We start from the raw sequence: 14,510 nt of genomic DNA, 5'->3' as shown, positions 1-14,510 counted from the left end.
AAAAGAGAAAATATCCAGTGAGCGGCAGTTCTCTGGGCAAAAATGCCTTGTTGATGCCAGAGGTCAGAGGAGAATGGCCAGAGTGGTTCGAGATGATAGAAAGGCAACAGGAACTCAAATAACCACTTGTTACAACCAAGGTATGCAGAAGACCATCTCTGAACGCACGTCGAACCTTGAAGCAGATGGGCTTCAGCAGCAGAGGACCACACCGGGTGCCACTCCTGTCAGCTAAGAACAGGAAACTGAGGCTACAATTCGCACAGGCTCACCAAAATTGGACAATAGAAGATTGGAAAAATGTTGCCTAGTCTGATGAGTCTCGATTTCTGCTGCGATATTCAGATGGTAGGGTCAGAATTTGGCGTAAACAACATGAAAGCAATGATCCATCCTGCCTTGTATCCACGGTTCAGGCTGGTGGTGGTGGTGTGGGGGATAATTTCTTGGCACACTTTGGGCCCCTTAGTACCAATTGAGCATCGTTTAAATGCCACAGCCTACCTGAGTATTGTTGCTGACCATGTTCATCCCTTTATGACCACAGTGTACCCATCTTCTGATGGCTACTTCCAGCAGGATAACGCGCCATCTCACAAAGCTCAAATCATCTCAAACTGGTTTCATTGAGTTCACTGTGCTCCAATGGCCTCCACAGTCACCAGATCTCAATCCAATAGAGCACCTTTGGGATGTGGTGGAACGGGAGATACGCATCATGGATGTGCAGCCGACAAATCTGCAGCAACTGTGTGATGCAATCATGCCAATATGGACCAAAATCTCTGAGGAATGTTTCCAGCACCCTGTTGAACCTATGCCACAAAGAATTAAGGCGGTTCTGAAGGCGAAAGGGGGTCCAACCCGGTACTAGCAAGGTGTACCTAATAAAGTGGCCGGTGAGTGTATATCATCATATAGGAAACTCAGCATACTGTAACATTCTCTGTCAGACTGAAAAACACCTTGAAAGTGAGGCTCGCAATTAGGGCCAGACATTCTGAACAGGAGAATCGAGTGGCTGCCTTTGTTCAGAATGAGACAGAGAGTGGAGTTGCGTTGGAGTGGGGGGGGGGGGGGGGGGGAGTACAGAAGACCCAGAGATATTCAATTAAAAACCAACTCAGATGAGACATAACGGCAGGAATAGGAGATGAGGGGGAAAAGGAGGAGGCTTTTTGGCTTTTATTTCAATATATCTAAATAATAATATAATTATAAATAATATATATATATATATATATATATAATACACGCCGTTTAGCTGACGCTTTTATACAAAGCCACTTACATTGCAGTGAGTGCATACATTTTTCAGTATATATGGTCCCAGCGGGAATCAAACCCACAACCTAAGTGTTGTTAGCGCCATGCTCTACCAACTGAGCCACAGAGGACCACAGAGCTGACCAGACCAAGGGCTGTTCCGTTAACAGGAACGTCACGTTTCAACAGTTACCTCTAAAACAGAGTCAGAGGCATGTTTACTTCTCCTCTCTCCTCCAATCAGAGGGACGTTGTAAGATATAACTTCAAAGTGGTCAAAATATGTTTATAAAATAACAAAAGCCCTGTTTGTTATTGCAGTATGGTAATGGGACAGTGGAGCATGCTTTCCTCTTTTGGCTCTACACTCCAAAAGCTTGGATTTCAAATCAAACAGTTACTGTGAGAATAACGTAGAGATAACGTAGAGATAATGTACAGATAACGTACAGTTAACGTACAGATAACGTAGAAATAATGTACAGATAACGTACAGATAACATAGAGATTCTCAACACTTCTTAATAATACCTCTATTTCAGGGTACCTCAAGGTAATGGGACAATTGGCTTGACAGGTGTGTTCTGACATATAATTTGTGCAGGCATAAGAAAGATGTCAATGTCTAGCATTGATTCTAGGCTTTGCGATTGCCTTTGAAGTCTGCTATTGGTGTCTGTCAACATGAAGACCAAAGGAGTCAATGAAAGTCAAGGAAGCCTTTATTAGGCTGACATGCTACACGTAGCCAAAACCTTAAGCTTACCAACATTTTTGGAACATCATTAAAATGAAATAAATCACCAGCCGAACTACAGAGGCTTCACTGCAAAGTGCAAACCACAAGTTATCCTCAAAAAGGATGGTCACTTACAGTTTACAAAAAAAAAAACCTGGAAGGCCTGGAGTGATTACAAGTGGAAAGATTGGAGAAAAAAGCATGTGCCCAAGATTTACAGCATACCACCTCATCTGTGAAACATGATGATGGAACTGCTGACGGCAGCAGGGGAATGTATTCTGAAGTGTACAGAAACATGTTGTCTGCTCAAGTACAAGCAAATGCCTCCAAATTAATCATAAAGTTAGACAATGACCCAAAACATACTGCCATAGCAACTAGGGAGTTTTTGTTTTGTTATTGCATGCAAAGGATTGACCACATACTAAACATGAGTGCTTATTTTGGACATTAGATAAATCTGTCCCATCACTTTTGGGTACCCTGAAACAGGGGGGCTATGCATAAAAAGTGTTGTAATTTCTGAATGGTGAAACCAATATGTACACAAATACCATCAAACGAAAGCTAAGAATCTCTACTTTAATATAGTAATTTCAGTAATTTCAAAATGCTTCACTGTCCCATTATGCACACAGGCCACTGTATAGGACAAGCTTTACATTCTCTGACATCGTACGGTACAGGGGTGAGTTTCTCAAAAGCCTACTTGAGATGATCTTAAGTGCTCCAAAGCACTTAAAGCAAAGGAAACTTACCTCAGTCTGTTTGTGGGACTTGGACCATGCACAACACTGACCTGACACCAGAGTTAGCTAGCTAGCTACATACATCCTACTCTACATCCACCTAGACAGAACATACCTCCAAATGGCAGGGGGACCAGTCTCCCAGCTCCCAGCTGTAGCTGGGTCTGACGGGGCAGGGCTTGGTCTGGGACAGAAGTAGGGGAACATACCTCTACATGGCAGGGGGACCAGTTTCCCAGCTCCCAGCTGTAGCAGGGTCTGATGGGGCAGGGCCTGGTCTGGGACAGCAGTAGGGGACATGGCCGCCCCTCCTCGTGGGCCTGCTGGACGATGCTACGTGAACGAACGGTCTGACCTGCAGGGGACAGGCATCCGTTAGTCATGTACCAACCGTAGAGAGGAATCGTACTGAGAAAAAACAGATTTCTTGTCACTTCATGCATACAGTACAAACCTCTTAGATATAATAACATCATAGATATAATCCTAATAGCAAGCTTAGATTTACTTCCTGGAATAGTCTCATACTGACGCTTTAGCAACTGGAATATCTACGAGGTTTGTACGCACAAAGTTTGATGATATGTTGGGAGTTCATCATCAAAATTAGAAATTATGTTTTAATTTGTGATGTCAGTAATAGCAGCAACCCCAAAAAGGTTGTGAGTACGACTATAGTTACTGTGACTACTACTGTAGTCACACTGGACTTGACCAATTATTACATGGTTGCCATTTCATAGACTGAGCACAACAACATCAAGTGGGTCCACACAACCTGACGTGATGGTGGTTTACATTCCCAGAGTCCCAGAGTCAATTTCTCTGTCAATTTCTTCCCTGCTGTAAGACATTTTACTCTCATGAAAGAGAGGATTTATTGTAATAGCTCAATGCATCTCCTTGTCAACATGCCAGTACACCAAGTGGGCTGTTTTAGGTCAATTGGGCAATTACTGTAGTATTGTGAAGCAAGCAAACAACAACAAGGAAACTGTAAAAGGGAGCGAATCCATAGACCGAAGTGGAGTGTATTCGTGTGTGTGTGTGTGTGTATGTGTATGTGTGTTTGCTCGCACGTGTGTATGTGTGTTTGTGTGTGTGTGCATGTGTGTGCGCACGTGTGTATGTGTGTGTGTTTGCGTGTGTGTGTTTGCATGTGTCTGTCTGTTTGCGTGCGTGTGTCTGTTTGCGTGTGTGTGTGTGCGTGTGTGTGTGCATGTGTGTGTGTGCGTGAAGACAAGAGACATCCTACCAAACAGCGTCCTGACGTCTGGGAGATGTCACAACTCAAGAGGGGGGCCTGACAGACGCAGTAAACGCGCTCACTCTCCTCCGTCGCAAAATAACATGCCTCAAAACCGTCTCCCACGGTACCCTGGCTAACATCTTAGTAGCATCTGACACGGATATCGGGATCACTCAACACGGCTGACAGATGAGTTCTGGAGTGTGTGTGTGTGTAGTCCTTTATTTTTGGTGCAGTGCCTCTGTATCCCCAATGAGCAGCTTGCCTACTAGTGAGCTTTCGAGTGTGTGGCAAACAGCGTGGCAGAGATAGGCAGCCAACGACAAATTAAAATTAATGAAGAACGCTGAGTGTGTCTAATTAACTGAATAACAAGCCGATCTCCTTGGGAGAGCTGTCTAGGAGACCTGGGAGACCATATGCATCCGGGTTAAATAATAAGCTATTGTATATTGCATGAAATAATAACCTTGCTCTATCAAAATGACGGAGCAACCGATCTTTGGGGGCGATAGGATAAATATTTTACCTGTAATGCTTAATAATTTAATATATCTTAAAGTGAGTTTTAGTTCAGTAATTAACCTGTAATGATCCCAATGATATGATTCATAGTGTCACATTCATAATTAAATGCATCATTCCTGCGTTGCATTATAATGAATAAAGGGACAAGTTAATGTATCCATAACAGGAGGATATGCAAAAACAGATTACTCATAAATATTTGAATGTTTTTAAATGTATTCATGTATACAGTTCAACATAATTGTGCATGTCTGAGTAGCTTGAAAAAGGGGGACCAAATCTGTGTCCATACTCCTGTTTGTCATGTGAGGTTGTCCTTTGAGAAAAGTGTGTCCCACATAGAGGGAATATTGGTTATGTTAACTGGAATCCTTAGGATGGCCTGACTCTGACGGCACCCCACTGAAGATGAGATTTAAAATGGTTAAGGTAAGGTTTAAAGTTAGGGTTAGGTAAGGGTTATGGGTTAGGTAAGGTTTAAAGTTAGGGTTAGGTAAGGGTTATGGTTATGGTTACGGTAAGGGTTAAAGTTAGGGTTAGGTAAGGGTTAAAGTTAGGGTTAAAGTTAGGGTTAGGTAAGGGTTAAAGTTAGGGTTAAAGTTAGGGTTAGGTAAAGGTTAAAGTTTGGTTTAGGTAAGGGTTAAAGTTAGGGTTAGGTACGGGTTAAGGTTAGGGTTAGGTAAGGGTTATGGTTATAGTTAAGGTAAGGGTTAAGGGTAGGGTTAGGTAAGGGTTATGGTTAAGGTAAGGGTTAAAGTTAGGGTTAGGTAAGGGTTATGGTTAAAGTTTGGGTCAGTGTTAGGGTCTGGGTTAGGGTAAGGGTTAAGGTTTGGGTCAGTGTTAAGGTCAGGGTTAGGATAAGGGTTAAGGTTTGGGTTAGTGTTAAGGTCAGGGTTAGGGTAAGGGTTAAGGTTTGGGTCAGTGTTAAGGTCAGGGTTAGGATAAGGGTTAAGGTTTGGGTTAGTGTTAAGGTCAGGGTTAGGATAAGGGTTAAGGTTTGGGTTAGTGTTAAGGTCAGGGTTAGGATAAGGGTTAAGGTTTGGGTCAGTGTTAAGGTCAGGGTTAGGATAAGGGTTAAGGTTTGGGTTAGGGTAGGGTCGTCCCAAGGATCCCAATTAGCATTTACTGCAATTTAAGTGGTTTTCTACGTACCTTGGTTGCCACAGGTGTGTGAGCACTCTGCCCAGGGCGACCACGGAGAGAGGACGCAGCTGATTGGACAGTCCACCACACAGCTACCTGACAACCTCCACTTCTTCACCAATACAAGCTGGGAACGCAGGGGAACCAATAGGAGGAGGAAGGAAAGAAAGCAGGGCTATCATCAATCACGAACAAAAACGAACAAAGATGATGGCGCTATTTGCCACCATAAGACAGTGATAGAGTAATCTTTTAAATGAATCATTGTAAGATCACATCATATCGGTGACTAAAGGTATTAACTCCATACAGAGCGTCTCAGTTTCAACTTTGTCTCAATTAGAATTTTTAGCACATATTTCAAGTGAGTTTTCTGTCAGATCTGAGCCCCCCGAGGGTTTCCATGCCGACTTCCAGCTGTGAATCAAGCGGTTAGACAGGTTACCTCCTCACACACACTCTGGTCCACCACCTTCCCATCGCTGCGAACGCAGTCTAGGAGACGCGACCGTGACCCTGGACCGCAGACGGCGTTCTCGCTCAGCTGGCAGGTGCTCCAGTCTAACACACACACACACATACAGATGTACACACACACACACACACACACACGCACGCGCATGCACACACACGCACACGCACACACACACACGCATGCACACACGCACACACACACACACACACACACACACACACACACACACACACACACACACACACACACACACACACCATGACTGTTAGTGTTCCACAGAACATGTCCTAAGGCAGCACCTGCATACAGCCATTGGACATGCATGTATATCCTGGTCCTCCCCTCGGTGTGTGTGTGTCTACCTGAGATGTTGTAGTGGTGGGAGTAGCAGGTGCTGTTTGGGTCGCAGCCCTCTGTCTGGGCGTCGTTGGGACAGGAGCCCTCTGAGGCCGGGAGACGGAGGGTGTGTCTGGTCCTGTTCCTCACCATGGCCTGGTCACATGGCTACAGAACACACACACCACGCGAGGTTAATTGTGAAGAACATCCAGGCTGAGAGTCCTAATCGAGGATGGAACTTTGCCGATGAGGAGCTGTGTGTGTGTGTGTGTGTGTGTGTGTGTGTGTGTGTGTGTGTGTGCGTGCGTATGTGTGGGTGCATGTGTGTGTGTGTGTGCGTGTGTACATGCGTGGGTGCATGTGTGTGTGTGCGTGTACGTGTGTATGTGTGTGTGCGTGGGTGCAAGAGGCTCTGTTTTTCCTGATATGATTTCAGCTGTACTGATCATTAGTAAACGTAGGAGTAGCATTCACTCAGATGCTGCCTGGGCTGGCCTGATTGTTATCTATAACTGGAAGCAATTAGCAAGCCCGATCCTTGAATGGATAACGTTTCTGTTGCGTACTCTGGCAGAAACAGCAAAACATTCCAAATAAACCAAAATAGCTTTTTAACTGACACAGTGTGAGGAAAAAGACTAATTGGAGGGAGAAAAAGAAATGATATTTGAGTATTAGGGCTTTTGGGACCCCCGGAACATGCCGGATGTGTTTCCAATCACCTGTGTGTGAAGTGTAGCGTGTTAGCATCTCAACCAGAGGGGAACCGTATCCCAGGGTAACTTTGTGTGCGGATGTGTTCTCATTACAATAACAAATGTGTATGGTTATTACAGCTTCATTGGTATTCAGATTTGTTACTCTGAACTGTGTTTTACCGCTGTAACAGGAAAAGCCCTTAAATAGTGCTTTTCACCCAACGTCAGAGAATCACGCCAAGGCTTGTAGACTGGATAAGACAAACACCTCAGTGTAATTAGTTGTGGAGACATCGTCTTAGACTAATTACTGATGTCTTTGTCTTCCCTGCGCTTTGAGAGCAGGGCTCTGGATCACTGGCCCTCTGGCAGAAAGCCTATAGAGCAGTGACAGGATCAGTTACACAGGTGGTTGTTATGCCTATCAGATGAGGTGCGATGCCTGTCTGTACAATGGGAGGTGGGTTTAACGGAAAAAAAGCTGTGTAAATCTAGTCTATAATCACCTTCGTTACTACGTTCTCATACTATACAGTACATGTAGAACCTTTTTGGGTTCCATTTTAAACCCTTTTGTGTTCTACGTTGAACCCTTTCCAGAGGCTTCTAAATGGAACCCAAAAGCGTTCTACATGGAACCCAAAAGTGTTCTTCAAAAGGGCGCCCCTACAGGGACAAATGAAGAACCCCTTTTTTCGAAGAGTGTACACAGGTGGTTGCCATACTCGGTTGTGGATGAGGTGAGTCCTCACCCGCCCACTGCCCACCCCCCACCCCCCACCCGTAACATGCAAAGCACCTTGAGTGCCTTGAAAAGTGCTGACTAGACCTCATCCGTTGTCATGACTATGTAGAGTAGCAGGTCTTACCAGAGGACAGGCACTCCATGGGCCCCAGGGGGACATCACACATTTGTCAGGGCAGGGCAGGAAGCAGGTCTGGGCTCTGAGCGGCGCCTCCTCCTGGTCACACAGTCTGTCGTCCACCGCGACCCCCTGGCCCTCCTCGCTGCGTCCCACACACCTGACAGTCCACGGGGAAGCAAAGTCAGCACAGCCTTTTAAAGGTTATTGTTGGAGTGGGCCTATTTAGATTTTTCAACTTCATTGTTTATTGGATAGAGACAGTAAAGTAAGGAGGAGTGGGCATGGGTCAGCAGGGCATGGGTCAGCAGGGCATGGGTCAGCAGGGCATGGGCCAGATTCAAACCCATGCCGACATGGACATATGTGTGCACTGGACCACCCCAGGCCATGGTGCTGGACCACTGGACTACCCCAGGCCATGGTGCTGGACCACTGGACTACCCCAGGCCATGGTGCTGGACCACTGGACCACCCCAGGCCATGGTGCTGGACCACTGGACTACCCCAGGCCATAGTGCTAGACCACTGGACCACCCCAGGCCACCAGCACAGCTTTTAAAAAATGGCTTTGTACTACTATTTGATCTCTTGACACAGTCAAAGTCCAATGTGTCCAATACTCTCCACCCCAAAAATGGCAAAAGGCCTACACTTGACTTGACCTTAGAGTTGAGCCAAGCACTGAGAGTCAATTGGAGTCAAGTCAGGACTACGTTACCCAGAGGACCCTGCCAGTGCCAGCCCGGAGGTCATCATGCCCGCACTGACCTGATTTTGCGGCTCTGCACCCCCTCCCCACAGGCTGGCAGCTCGTCCACAGTGTTGATGATGCACACAGACCACGGCTCTGTCCTCCATTCATACTGACGGCACTCAGTGTGACAGGGAACGGCCTCGTACACCTGGGGACAAACACACAGGGGCACACCGGGGTTGGAGACGGACCACCTCGGACCGCATGGCAACACAGTCACTCAGGAGAGGAACACATACTTCACCTACGTTTTAGGTGTGAAGGTGTTAAAATACCTCTTTTGAAAAATCTGTGATCCTTCTGCAACCATTCTCCCGGTGAAAACCCAATGTCAACTTAAACATTTCTCATCATAACGCACGGGACACAAGGGAGAATGTCTGCAACGGCCATGACAAAAGAAAAGCATGCCTATTATTTGGGGGATTGAACCGTTGGACCATAGAGACACCGACTAATCTCCGTTTACATTTGGGGTTAAATGGTTAAATGTATATTGTAAAGCTCCTAGTAATTGCCTCTGCATGTGTGTGCACCCGTGACAGGACTGAATGAAATTACAACATAACCATGAAAGCACAGAGGAGCATACATAACTGTCATAGCAGTCAGCCGCGCTGAATAGACACGTGTGTGTGCGTGTGTGTGTGTGTGCGTGTGGAGGGAGTATGAGAGCTGAGTATTCCCACCCCGACGGTGCCCAAAGCTGCCTATTACACACCCTCATCATCCCCCATCTGTGCCTGCAGATGCCCAAGCTGGGAACACTGGCTCACACTACCCACCCTCGCTCACCGCAGCTCAGCGTCGCAATATGCAACAACGCAGCTAAATGGGCCCATACTCATCATTGGTTAATGCCTGCATGGCCATTTCCAATACGATGCCTTTATTGATGAACAACATCGGTGAGTGAAACGGCCATAATGTCTGAGGGGTGTGGAAGAAAGGCAATACGTCAGGATGTAAATACTGCAAACCAAGCACTGTAGCAATCTGACTGCACTGTGTGAGTCAGCAACAGATGCTTGCACCTCCTCCATCAACATGACAGGCAGAGACACGCGAATCAATTTCTCTCGACATGTGTGTCTACCAACTACCAACAACTGCTCATAAACAACACTAAAGAGACATTCCGCCGTTTTAACCTCATTTTCATTACCTCCAGCACCACACCGGTGTTCACATATGCGAAAACTGCGATTTTATACATTCTGTTGTCAGAAAAATAAGAGGAAAGGTCATAAGGAAATGGTGCCCTGTCATGTCATATTCATGTGGAACAGGGATGCAATCGTGAATCTCTCCCTTCCACTCCCCTTTCTTTCCGCTCACTCTGAATTCAAGTGTATTTTTTTTGGTTGGGGCTGGAGGGGGGGGGAAGTGTAATAATGGGCCAGGGTCAGCTCCTCTGAGCTCCCTCTCAAAAGGTTTACAGACTATTCGCAAGATAATGAAGTCCCACAACCCCCTCCGAATGTCAGACCGGGGGCACATGATGAAAATTGCAGACGGAACCTTCACAGGGCACTTCACATACATGTTCATCGGTGCCGAGCCCCTCGGATCAAATAAGCGATTGTTTTTTCTGCACATCTAAAGAGCTACGAGGAGGACATTAGAGGATAGGTGTGACTTTGTGAGGGACCTGGGCATGCAATCTGTTCATTAGCTAAAGCAGAGCACAATATACAGAATGAGCAGCACTGACCTGAGCCTGAGTGGATGTCCGTATTAGCAGTGACAGGCAAAAAGAGGGAGAGAGAAGAGAACAATTACAATAGCCATTAGTGTTTTGTTTCGTAATCCATCCACAGTACAATTATGTACTTTGCTAGTTTGTTCAAAAACTTGCTTTTCTATTCTGAGGTTTATTAATGAGGGAGAAGATGATTAATAAGTGCCTTGTGGTTCTGGACATTTTGTTTCGCTAAATGATTCACGGTGCAGAGTGAAACTAATGCTGTTGGCTGGAACATCTGTGCTGTAACCAGACCTGGAAGCTGAAGGCTGGCTGTCCTGAGACAATAATCTATCCAGAGATGTGGGAAGAGAAACTGGGGCTGTGAGCATAATGTTACAAAAGGGCTTGACTGTATGTTCTGTATCTAAAACACAACAACGTGACTGCAGGTGGTATCACAATGATCTATGCTCCTTGTGCCTGCTGTTGATGATGAGCAAATAGCACCTGTGTGATTTCTTAGTAAGAATACGTGAAGTACTGCAGAACTTTGCAAACAGCACCACACATACATCAACATGACACCGACACACGCACACGCACCCACCCGCACCCACACCCACCCACACACCCACCCACACACACAGCTCCTCTGAATGATGGTTATTCATTGGAAACGGAGACAATGGGATGGTAAGCCTCACAGGCAAGTCTACTCTCTATAAATCTCTTTAGCTGTCACAGTGTGACTCAAACTTCAAACAGATTGGGCCATTACTGTCGCCCGGGCCTCTGGATGGGATAGAAAACAATGGTTGTGCAGAACAACTTCGGGAGATAAATGCCCCTGTGTGATGATCTGGTGTGATACACTCATAAGATGATGTGCGTGGCGCCAGAAGAAGGATAAACTTCAGGCGTCAACAGAATGGGGTTGTTATATGTCAGTCTGTCTAAATGAGACAGGTGGAGATTTAATCCAATACATACAAAAGGTATTCGTGGAAATTTCATGACGGTTTATGAACATTGTCACGGCATCATTTAATGCTGTCATTTCAGCAAGGAGTTATTTTCTCACCCGAGTGCAATGCAATTTCCCATTCTATTAAGAAACGGTGGGCACTAACGGGCCGTTTGGTTGCATAGAGCCCCGCCCTGCCCTTCCCTTGTTCAACAAATCCTCCAGTATCGTCGTGGGCTGACGTGCCAAAGCATTGTTCGGCATGTAGAACAAATAAACATTAATTCATCTCATGAATTTTGTATAATAACTAACCAAAACTCATTTTCCCCCGCTTCATTGGCTTGAAATATGCGAGCAGCGAGTGGACTGTTACTCTGTGAATAGTGCATGTTTCTTTGGCTTAATGGATAAATTAAATTTCAAAGTGCCAATGACCTTTTTTCTCTAAGGAAGGGATTCCGGCGTTATCTGATGACAGATAAGAAGAACACTTATTATTACTTTTTATTTCCTCTCCATCCGTTTTGTTAGTGTAATTAACTCATAGGGCTACGGCTAACCTTTGGAACCGAACTAAATGCTTCGGGCCATCTGGACAACTGGAGGACTTTGACCAAGCTGGAGAGCCTCCAGGAGCACACAGCATTCAGCCCAGGCTCGCCACCGGGGACCATCCGAACAATATGCAGATTCACTCAGAGTTGGTAATGCAGACAGACACCTCGGCGCCTTGGCTGGCCTGGAGCGTGAAAATAACACATGCAACGGTACCTCGCGGTAATTACACCTCGCTGGCCTCCGCTATCACTACGGCCGACTGGATTCACCACCTCTAATACATATGATCCAGAGAGAAGTACGTCGACGGCATAAAGCTGTACAAACCCGAACCCTTTTATTTACTATGAGATCCAATCTAGGATCCTATCTATGCCATGGTAATGGAACGCATCACATAGCCGTGAAGACTGACTCTCTGCATCTCGTGTGTGACTGGCAAAAAACAAGCTGTACACTATACACTAGACCACGATGACATATTTCACTAAAACGACGTGCATGCAGCACAGCACTAGGCTAGAGAACACAGAGTGTTTTATTTGTTTTTAATAGAAAAATATAGAGAGCAGAGCACAGCTTGTAGAGACATAATCTCTGGCAGTGACGCTCCGCAGAAGATCATATATTCCGGAAATAGCGCTGCTGGTGATTTGTGATGCTCATATCCAACAAGAGGAACACGATCCCTCTGAAAATACCCTTCCGTGCAAAACAAAAGTGCCTTCTAAAAGTGCAGCGCAGAAAACCACTATCTGAAATTAACTGAATCCTGATTGAATGTCTGTGGCCTCTCTACAGGACTGTACCTCCTATTCAGTGTTTGTTGATATGACTAATCATGACTGAATAGCTGCATCAAATTTAGAAAATGAATAACATATTCAGCAGCATCAAACGCAGTTCTGACTCTGTGAGAGGCTTGGAGAGTCCGCTCAGGGGCTGCTGGTTAATGAAGAGTGGGCTGTGGCCCATATCAAAACATCAATCTCTCTATCTCTCTACATAGAAAGCGTACTGCAGTCAAACAAACCAAAGCCATCAATTTGACAGAGAGCATCAAGGCAGAACATCTCATTCACCTCATCGTAATTCGTTTCCCCTCCCCACACGTGCAAAGAGCAAATCAAAACATGAATGAAAAACATATTGATTTTGTTGTATTCAGTAAGTAGGACAAGATGATTTAGGGTGGCGGGGTTAAAGGAAAGCTGTTTAAGTCTGTAGTGAAATCTTGTTAACAGAAATACACTAGGTGACTGTCATTACCAGTAAGTGGTTGAAGGCGCAACCAATTACCATGACACACAGTATTGGGTGAGAGTCTGCGTCCACCTCCAGTAGAGCATGCCTACTAAAGCAGACCTACTGTGTGCACTGCTGTTGCCAGTTATATTAACTCATTTCATTTAGTAAAATGCAACCCCTCTATTTGATTTCCTCTTCCTCGAGCGAGAGAACTTTAATGAGAATGGACACGTTTCTCAAAAGTCTAGAAAGGGATTCAAATTGAGTGAGTCAAACATTTTTTACTTGCAACAAGGAACACATAAACGGGAGAAAATACCTTTCTGAACAGCACCTACAGTATCTTGTTGACAAGTTCCTGAGCCCACAGAGGGCTATAGTTATATTGGTATATTCTTCCACATTGTTTGCTCCTCCATCTTGAGATGGCAATCGGCGGTTGGTTATCTGCGGTTTCATGATTGTTCCAGTCTGTCTCTCGTTTGGAGTTTTAGTTATTGTCGGACATGGTGCAGAAACTATAGGTGACAAGTTTGAAGCACTTTGTTCCAGAAAGCTGCCTACAACTCTAAACAATTTGAATCAGCCGAGATTTCTGTACCACTGGTTGTAACAGACATCCAAACGCTGATAACTGTACTGTCATCGTGGTAAGCCTGCCTGCATTATGCTCAAAATGATCAGAAATGAAAACAACAACATTGATATATGCATCCTATGGGGGAAGGAATGCATGTGTAGGAGAGAAGCAGCATCCTGAGTAAACAGGAGTTATTACGGAGGTTTGGTGCGTAGAGACTTACTGAGCCTGTTAGACAGTGCAGGCCGGCTGAGTGTGGGGGCTCGCCACCGGCCAATCCTGAATTAAGGCCCATGATGACGGCCATATGGCAGGGAACACTGGAGGTAGGCGGAAAGAACGTTCTCCACATGATTGGTCCAGCCCAGCTGAGCCCAGCGCTGCAGCGCGGAAGGCCCTAGGCTCACAGTGAGGAACACCCGGCTAACCGCAGCTGAGGCTGGTGGGTGAGGGGACTCGGGGGACAACAACACTGTCTGTTGCAACTCGCTGAAAGAGTGGACAGTTTAGTTCAGCGTTACAGCCGATCTGTTATGGAAGCGTAAACCCTCGTAGAAAGAAAGGAGAAAAAAGTGTGATGTGATGTTTCCGGCAATGAAGGGATGTATTCTAACAAACATGAGCATGCCATTTGGCCACACTAGAGATCTGTTTGTCTTCT

General features: G+C 45.6%; 1 protein-coding gene across 1 annotated transcript in view; it reads right to left on the bottom strand.

Annotated features, from left to right (window-relative positions):
* The window catches only part of thsd7ba (thrombospondin, type I, domain containing 7Ba), a gene marked incomplete at its 5' end in the record, with an annotated part of 95,600 nt that overhangs the window by 6,836 nt on the left and 74,254 nt on the right, over positions 1 to 14,510 (bottom strand). Inside the window, 6 exons of the mRNA XM_083682035.1 lie at positions 2,967 to 3,112; positions 5,687 to 5,804; positions 6,123 to 6,238; positions 6,515 to 6,656; positions 8,059 to 8,212; positions 8,824 to 8,957. Of these exons, the coding sequence (XP_083538161.1) occupies positions 2,967 to 3,112; positions 5,687 to 5,804; positions 6,123 to 6,238; positions 6,515 to 6,656; positions 8,059 to 8,212; positions 8,824 to 8,957 (810 nt within the window). The remainder of the gene's footprint in view (positions 1 to 2,966; positions 3,113 to 5,686; positions 5,805 to 6,122; positions 6,239 to 6,514; positions 6,657 to 8,058; positions 8,213 to 8,823; positions 8,958 to 14,510) is intronic.

This window comes from Argentina silus, assembly GCF_951799395.1.
Source record: "Argentina silus genome assembly, chromosome: 12".
Taxonomy (NCBI): domain Eukaryota; kingdom Metazoa; phylum Chordata; class Actinopteri; order Argentiniformes; family Argentinidae; genus Argentina; species Argentina silus.
The sequence above is the reverse complement of the archived record's forward strand: the minus strand, read 5'-3'. Positions and strand labels throughout refer to the sequence as shown.